This window comes from Scardinius erythrophthalmus, assembly GCF_964197995.2.
Source record: "Scardinius erythrophthalmus genome assembly, chromosome: 1".
NCBI lineage: Eukaryota > Metazoa > Chordata > Actinopteri > Cypriniformes > Leuciscidae > Scardinius > Scardinius erythrophthalmus.
In genome coordinates this window covers 62,677,019-62,685,572 of record NC_138221.1, presented here as the reverse complement: position 1 = coordinate 62,685,572, position 8,554 = coordinate 62,677,019, and the positions used below count along the sequence as shown (strand labels likewise).

At 37.0% G+C, this 8,554-nt stretch overlaps 1 protein-coding gene across 2 annotated transcripts; it reads left to right on the top strand.

Moving 5' to 3' along the window:
• The first annotated feature begins 821 nt into the window (after positions 1-821).
• Positions 822-8,274, top strand: LOC308702797 (tripartite motif-containing protein 16-like). 2 transcript variants are annotated; one of them, XM_081385893.1, is made up of 7 exons: positions 848-941; positions 1,291-1,867; positions 4,336-4,431; positions 4,527-4,760; positions 5,717-5,876; positions 6,339-6,386; positions 6,634-8,274. In XM_081385893.1, the coding sequence occupies exons 2-7, from the start codon at positions 1,295-1,297 to the stop codon at positions 7,146-7,148; spliced, it is 1,626 nt and encodes a 541-aa protein (XP_081242019.1). In that variant the 5' UTR covers positions 848-941; positions 1,291-1,294; the 3' UTR covers positions 7,149-8,274. The 2 variants fall into 2 exon arrangements, with proteins under 2 accessions (XP_081242018.1, XP_081242019.1); XM_081385892.1 differs by having other exon boundaries at positions 822-1,867.
• Positions 8,275-8,554: the final 280 nt, after the last annotated feature.

The window sequence follows — 8,554 nt, the reverse complement described above, 5'->3', positions numbered from 1 at the left end:
AATATTATTCCAATTTAAATCAGCTGTTTTCTATGTGAATATAGTGTAATTTATTCCTGTGATCAAAGCTGAATTTTCAGCATCATTACTCCAGTCTTCAGTGTCACATGATCCTTCAGAAATCATTATAATATGATGATTTAATGCTCGAGAAACATTTATGATTATTATCAAATGTTGAAAACAGTTATTTACATTTTTATTTCATGATGCTATGATGAATAGAAAGATCAAAAGAACAGCATTTATCTGAAATCTAAAGCTTTTGTAACATTAAACACTACCGTTCAAAAGTTTGGGGTCAGAAGGAATTTTAATTTTATTTTTTGGGGAAAGAAATAAAATAAATCAATACTTTTATTCATCAAGGATGAGTTAAACTGATCAAAAGTTACAGTAAAGGTATTTATAATGTTAGAAAATATTCTATTTTAAATAAATGCTGTTCTTTTGAACTTTCTCATCAAAGAATTTTGAAAAAAAAATTGTACACAACTGTTTTGAACCATATTGTAAAGTGTTTACCTATTTGTATTTTAAGTAATCAATAAGGCTGTTGGTCACTTTTTATTAAAATTACATTTTTTATTTATCCGATAACTCGATGGAATAATCAGTAGAATAGCCTACTCCATTACTAAAATAATCGATAGCTACAGCTACAGATGTCTGCGCGACGTGGGTGTGCTATCAGGTATAATCTATGACAGGACTGACAGGAAGAACGAAAGACTCAGAGGACCTAATTAAATCATTTCTGTTTCATGTACAGAACCTATGGGATGTTGCGCGCATGCGCGGTCACTCTCTGAGACAACTCTGTAGTCCCGAGTCATATTAAAGATTCGTTCAAAATGAATGAATCGGTCATGAACGACACATCAATGACATGTTATAGCCAGATATGACGCGCTTCTGCAACACGCATCACATCAGATCAGGTGAGAATCTTCATCAAGCCAACGCGCAAACTACCGCAAATAAAACCGAAAGTAAAGCCCAACACGGACGGAATTGAGTCAATTTACTGTATAACGCGGAATTTAACGGATTGAATGGTTCATGTGCTCGGAACTCGTAATTACGATGTTTACTCCACTAGAAGAGCACATAAACACAGAAGTGACTCTCCTTCACCAGGAATGAGGAAGCTGCTTTACAGACACTCCCGTTTTACACACGTCACTCAAACACAGAAGCAGGGAACTATTTCAACTCCTCAGTTCAGAGAAACAGAAACTGAAGTATTGTTGAGCTGTTGTGTGTTTGTGTCTCTCTGTATTCATGCAGTAAAATGGCAGAAGCCAGATTTTCTCAGGATGAGTTCACGTGTCCAGTGTGTCTGGATCTCCTGAAGGATCCAGTGACTATCCACTGTGGACACAGTTACTGTAAGATCTGTATTACAGACTGCTGGGATCAGGAGGATGAGAAGAGAGTCTACAGCTGCCCTCAGTGCAGACAGACCTTCAGTCCAAGACCTGCTTTAGGCAAAAACACCATTCTGGCTGAACTGGTGGAGAAACTGAAGAAGACTAAACTTCCTGCTGACTGTTACGCTGGAGCTGGAGACGTGCAGTGTGACGTCTGTACTGGAAGAAAATACAAAGCCGTCAAGTCCTGTCTGGTGTGTCAGGAATCTTACTGTCAAACTCATTTTGACCGTCATGAGGAATTTCACTCTCGTAAGCCACACAAAGTGATTGATGCCACTGGACGACTGCAGGACATGATCTGCCGTAAACATGATAAAGAGCTAGAAATGTTCTGTGTCACTGATCAACAGTGCATCTGTGTGTGGTGTAAGGAATATGAACATAAAAACCACAACACTGTATCAACTGCAGCACAGAGGACAGAGACACAGGTATGAACTGAGAGGGATTGATCACACAGAAATTAAAGTGTCTTTATTTACTCACTCATTTACTCATGTTGTCCCAAACCGGTTTGACTGAGTTTCTTCTGTGGAATATAAAAGATGACATTTTGAAGAATGTCTCATATATTTTAGTTTATACATTGTAAGTCAATTTAGTAAAAAAGTTTCAAGCTCCAAAAATAATCTAAACAACTAGTGGTTAAAGAAAGTAGTACGCTTAAGTGTATTGACATGCACTTGTAGTGTACTTCAAATTAAGTTTTTTTTTTTTTTTTTTAACTGTACTTGTAGATAATATAATATTAATGAAATGAAAGGCTTCTTAAGTGCCTGTTTCATAAGTACACTTTATAAAGTACACTTTTTTATCATGTAAAATGAAAAGTTTTACTTTAAAGTACATTTTAATAATATTTAATATTTCAATTTAACTCAATATAATTATTAAATGACATTATATACTTAAATCTTACTTAAGTGGGTCAAAAAGTCACTCTTAAGTTCCGCTAACTGCTTTATATTTACATTTAAACTAAAATACATTTTCATTTAATAGCAATTAACATGCAATTACGTTTCTGAAAACATTACTTCAGTTCACACTTATTCACAATTATATTATTTTAAAGTATATAATTTCCAAACTAAGTGCAGTCTTCAAAATATGCTACTTTTAAAGGGGTCATATAATGGTACATGCACTTTTACAATTTGATTGTACTGAAATGTGTGTTGGCAGTGCCTGTACACAACCATCATAAAATGATAAAAATCCATCCAGTGTTTTTTTTTTTTTATCTTCTTATATGTTTTCCCGTCTCAAATCAAGCCGTGACATCACATGGTCGGACGCCCCTCCCACGATTGTTGATTGACAGCAGCGTTTCAACACAGACCCGCCCTCGCTCCTGAGCGAGCTGTCATCATAGTCGTGGACATTGTTGATATGCTGGAGCAGAATGGCGTCTAAGTGATTGTGGTGTTCTGTTCTTGGGTGTAATAAGGAACACATCAGTCATTTTGATGATCCTAAATGTACATGTACAACGTTCTCAATATAATTCATAATCCCTCGTTTATAATGAACAACGCGTTATGGTTATTGTGTTACAAACTGTGCGCAGGTGTTAAAGTTAACGTGGTAATACTACACTAAGCTTACTTTTGTAGATGGTTTATAACGGTGTCTGTTACTGATTAAGAAGTAATGGGGAAAAAAAATCAGTTACAACTGCATGAAGATGAATGGTAACACAAAATTCTTAGGTGTCTTTCAACTACTGTTAGAAACATTCCTGCCGTGACCTCATGTCAGTGCTTCAGCCCTGACAGTTGTACCACTGCATAGATAAAGTTACGCATCACTGACAAGCCTACATTTACCGAAAAAATTTTTTTCATGACCATTAGCTGTAACGTCAATCTGTCAATGAACTAACGTATACATCAGTAAATACATAGCGTTCGTATCTCACTACTCTACCCTGCCAGTACATACAAAGATAGATCAAAGTGACATTACGTTAACAAACATTCAGAAACGTCCTGTTCAAGCCTTAATTATCGAACTTCTTCGGGGCCGTCATCTTGTTCCGGGTCCGACTCCGGTTCAAATTGATACGGTTGCACAGATGTGTCCTCAGAGACTCCCGCTGTCATTCTTCAAAATATACCCTCAACTGTTGTCAAGGCAACACTCCACGTGTGTTGTCAAAACCCCCCACAGAACAGAGGGGCGGGGTGAGCAAAGCTCATTATCATTTAAAGACACATGCACTTAAATGCACTTAAACGACGTGCTGAAAACAGAGCTGTATTTGACCAGGTAAAATGAGTGTTTTCTTACAATACTAATGAGAATTTTTAATTAAAGTATATTACAAACTTTTAATTTAAACCCTAAAGAATCATATTAGCTTGTACAAAAATGGCATTATATGACCCCTTTAAAAGAGCCTAATTTTAATTCACAAATCAAATCAAATCATTGATAAACTCAAGTATGTGGAGCCCAAATCAAATATGATGACATCAAAAACATCAAACTTCACTGGTGTTTGTGTCATGACATCATGGTGTTTAGTCATGTGACTGTGACATGCAAGAACCAATGAGATTTGATGTTAATGTCACCATATTTTATTTGGCCTCTGTAAACCGCTGAGACATTCTTCTAAATATCTTCTGTTGTGTCTCACAATAGACAGAAAGTCATACAGGTTTGGAGCGACATGAGGGAGAGTAAATGATGATACTAATGATATAAAACTAGGCACTGATGAAATACTGCTGACATTCATTTCAGGAAACCATGAATCTTTGGTTTGAACCAGACAGTAAAAACTTACCATGCAAGATCTTTAACCACTTCACCAACTCTGGATTCATATAACTTTAATGTTTGTATGACAGTAGTTTTATGTGTCATTCCCTGTCATTGGTTTGTCCTCCAGAAACAGCTGAAGGAGACGCAGATGAAGATCCGTCAGAGAATCCAGCAGAGACAGAAAGATCTTCAGCATCTGAGAGAGGCTGTGAAGTCTCATAAGGTGAGTCTGGAGAAGAAGAGAAGTTTGAGACGTCTCAGTTTGGACTCTGTCAGTCGTGCTGAAGCCACTGTGTGATTGTGATGTGTGTGTAACAGCGCTCTGCACAGACAGCAGTGGAGGACAGTGAGAGGATCTTCACTGAGATCATCCGCTCCATTGAGAGAAGCCGCTCTGAGGTCACACAGCGGATCAGAGATCAGGAAAAGACTGCAGTGAGTCGAGCTGAAGGACGACTGGAGCGACTGGAGCAGGAGATCAATGATCTGAGGAGGAGAGACGCTGAGCTGGAGCAGCTTTCACACACACAAGATCACATCCAGTTCCTGCAGGTAACAGAGATCTAGAAGAACAGGATCATAGTGGACTTGAGCAAGATCCTGCTATGACAGAGAAACATTTCATGAGAGCAGAATGAGCCGTTGACTGAGATGTTGTCAGGAATTCAGTCAGATTCAGTCAAGTGCTGTGTTATCATATAATCATCAGTCAGACTCTCATCTGATCATCTTCTGTTTAAAGAGACACACTTACAAAGCCCTGGGAAATTTACCATTAAATATTAACTCATTTTTCCTTCTGGTTTCTTCTGTCTTATGAAATCAGTGAACTTGATGGTATCAATATCCAGCCAACTAGACTTTTTATCATCTTTTTAATGAAATCTTTTATTTCTACTAAAATAATTTCATTAATTGGCACCAAAATTGGGTCAGGTGATCTTCAAAGTTGATCATATTGTTAAAGTTGATCAAATTAAACAAACAATTTTCAATAGAAATTACATTGAGTATATTTTAGTTTATCATAAATGTGTGTCAGTTCATTCAGCATTAACTAACCATATTTCAAAGACAATAGAAATAATTATAAAATTGCATAGATACTTAAATCCTACTTAAGTTGGTCAAAAAGCTCTCTAAATATTAGCTTATTGCATTTCATATAAATTTAGACTATAAGACATTAATTTAATTAAAATGATTATTTTAATCATAATTTTAGAAAATAATTAAGTGTCTGAAAGCATTACATTCAATCTGCTCTTAAGTATATATATATATATATATATATATATATATTATTATTATTATTATTAAGTGTCAAATACTAGAGTTTGTAGCATTAAATTATGAATACGAGAAGAATGTGCTGATTGTGTGAAAGTGCTGGATTGAAGCGAGTCACTGAAGAGAAGTGAAGTCAACAAGAGCCGCTCAGATCTGATATAGTGCAGGTTATTGGCTGAAGTGTGGAGATGATGAGTTATGATTTCTGTTTTCTGTAGAGTTTCCAGTCTCTCTCAGCACCTCCTGAATCTACAGACAAACCCGACGTTTCCTTCAGTTCTCTCTCCTCTTTTGATGGCGTGAGAGAATCTGTCCGTCAGCTGAGAGACAAACTGGAGGATTTCTGCAAAGAGGAGATCAAGAAGATCTCAGACGGAGGTAAAGTCCTGCGCCTCGTTTATACAGACGTGTGGAGAAAGATCCCAAATCTGATCGTACAACCGTTTCCGAAATGTTCCTTCGATTTATAAAACATTCATTTGCACAAAAATGTCCTTAAATGCATCCCAGTTTATAAATAACAGTTATTAATACATTAAATTCAAGTCCATCAAATTCTCCTACAGAACGGCCACAAATATCTCTTGACGGTTCAGAAATACGGACTCATCATCGTGGACAAGCGTTTATATACACATGACGGAGGGTGAAATCCATGGAATTTAGGATCAATCCGATGTGTGTGTTTTATAAATGAAGCCTCTGGAGATTATTAATCTGCTCTCAGAAATGAGTCCATCATCTAATATTATAGAGCATCATATTAGAAATGTCTCAGAAATGAATGTATTTTATCTTGTCATTTCTCTTCACACTGTTCATGTCTGTTTATTTCCACAGTCACTTTCACCAACATGAATCCCAAGACCAGGAACGACTTCCTACAATGTGAGTCACTAGAAAACAAGCAGAAAAACTCACTGAATGTGTTCATGTTCTTCCTGTAGAAGGAGAAATAAATCATGATAGAAGAGTTTTATAATTGATCATGTAAATGATGATTTGCACAGGATATTTGGTCAGCTGTACTGAGACACTGATGATACACTGAACATTGATTTATGAAGAGTTCAGATACATTAAAAGATCAGACAGATTCATAATTCCTGTTTCTGATGTGTTTTCTCTCCATCAGATTCCCATCAGCTCACTCTGGATCTGAACACAGTGTATAAACACCTCAGTCTGTCTGAGAGGAACAGAGTGATTACTAACACTGGCACAGTTCAGCCATATCCTGATCATCCAGACCGATTTGATTGGTATTTTCAGGTGTTGTGTAGAGAGAGTGTGTGTGGACGCTGTTACTGGGAGATTGAGTGGACTGGGAATGGTGTTGATATATCAGTGTCATATAAGAGCATCAGCAGGAAGGGATCGGGTAATTGGTTTGGACGAAATGATCAGTCCTGGAGTTTGTCCTGCTCTTCCTCCAGTTACACATTCTGGCACAATAACAAACACACTGTTCTCCCTGTAAAGTCCATCAGCAGAAGAATAGGAGTGTATGTGGATCACAGTGCAGGAACTCTGTCCTTCTACAGCGTCTCTGACACAATGAGCCTCATCCACACAGTCCAGACCACATTCACTCAGACGCTCTATCCTGGGTTTAATGTTTATTCTGGATCATCAGTGAAACTGTGTTGATTGTTTCAGAATAGACTGTAGAGAGATTTTACCCATAATACTTTGAGCTGCATGATAAATCAGTAACAGTGAGATACAGAGACTCTTATTTCCTGTTCATTACATTAATACTGATGAACTTCACTGAAATAAAACAGAATAAATGTGTGTATCAAATCCTCATCGAGACAGTAAGAACAGTGTGTGTGTGTGTGTGTGTGTGTGTGTGTGTGTGTGTGTGTGTGTGTGTGTGTGTGTGCTTTTCTCAAACTCTGTTTTGATGAAAATCTCATTCTCATTTTTTTTTTGTGACACGTTAAGATGAGACATGTTGTGTATGGTGTCTGTGTCTCTCTCTCTCTCTCTCTCTCTCTCTCTCTCTCTCTTGTTCTCTCTCAATCTGTCACTCCCGCAGATTGCACCGCCCTAATTGAACGTGTCGGTAACGTGCCCCATGGTTGGTCAAGATGGGATTGTGCGTCTTTTAAAAAGAGGAAGAGAGGTGGATAGAGGGAAGAGAGGCTGTCGTTCATAGTGCATGTCGTTGAAACTGTTGTTGTTGGAAAGAAAATTAACTCAGTGTCTTTTATAAATAGACCTACTGTGTTATTTATTTTCCTCTCACCTTACCCTTCCTGGTTTGTTGTTCTTTTCTCATTTCTTTTGTAAAGGTTTCTGTAAACGGTTTTCTTTTAATACTCAACGTGGGTGAGTGTTGTCCCTCATTATTATAATTATTGTAAATGTCACTGTTCTCAGCACGGAAGCTGTAGGGGTTGGGGTGCCAATTTTTCTAGGTTGTGATTGTGAACATTACTTTTTCTCTTGTTTTTGGCTAGTAATGGAGTCAGTTTAGTATCTGTATTTTGTTTAAACGTTTTTCTTTGATAGGATAATATTTTTTTTTTTTCTAAAACAGAGGTAGAACCAATTTTGTTTGTTATTTTGGCTTTGACCCAACCCTGAAATTAATTTGCTTCTTTTTGATGTCTTGTGCTGACCTTTACCAATTTGAACAACTTGTTTCAAAAATAATAAAAAGAAAGAAACAAGAAGTCTATGGAATTATTCTTGTGCCAATAATAATGAACGTAGCATTTCAAGAAACTAATGAAAATATAAATTGAAACTAAATAAATTATCTCTGAAACTGAAAAAGTATAAATCGCAGGCAAATTTTTTGACTTCGTTTTTAATACACTGCATGTTTTGCTAACTATTTCTCATATTTCAATCGCTGATCTGAACTTACAAATGCGCTTCCAGAGTTTTCATTTCCGCTTCTGAAGTTTTCGTTTACGCTCCCTGAGTTTTCGTTCGCCGTTCTGACACATTTCTCTCGTGGGGGCGGGGCTAGTGGCAGTGTGTTCTCATTGGTTACTGAGTTGTTGATTGACAGCTTCGTGACCTGGAAGTGAAGACGTCAG

Bases quoted from the DNA above. Each gene is read 5' to 3' on its own strand.
- LOC308702797 (XM_081385892.1), top strand. From the start codon at position 1,295: ATGGCAGAAGCCAGATTTTCTCAGGATGAGTTCACGTGTCCAGTGTGT. The intron at 1,868-4,335 runs GTATGAACTGAG...TTTGTCCTCCAG, and splicing joins CACAGAGGACAGAGACACAG to AAACAGCTGAAGGAGACGCA. The intron at 5,877-6,338 runs GTAAAGTCCTGC...TTATTTCCACAG, and splicing joins CAAGAAGATCTCAGACGGAG to TCACTTTCACCAACATGAAT.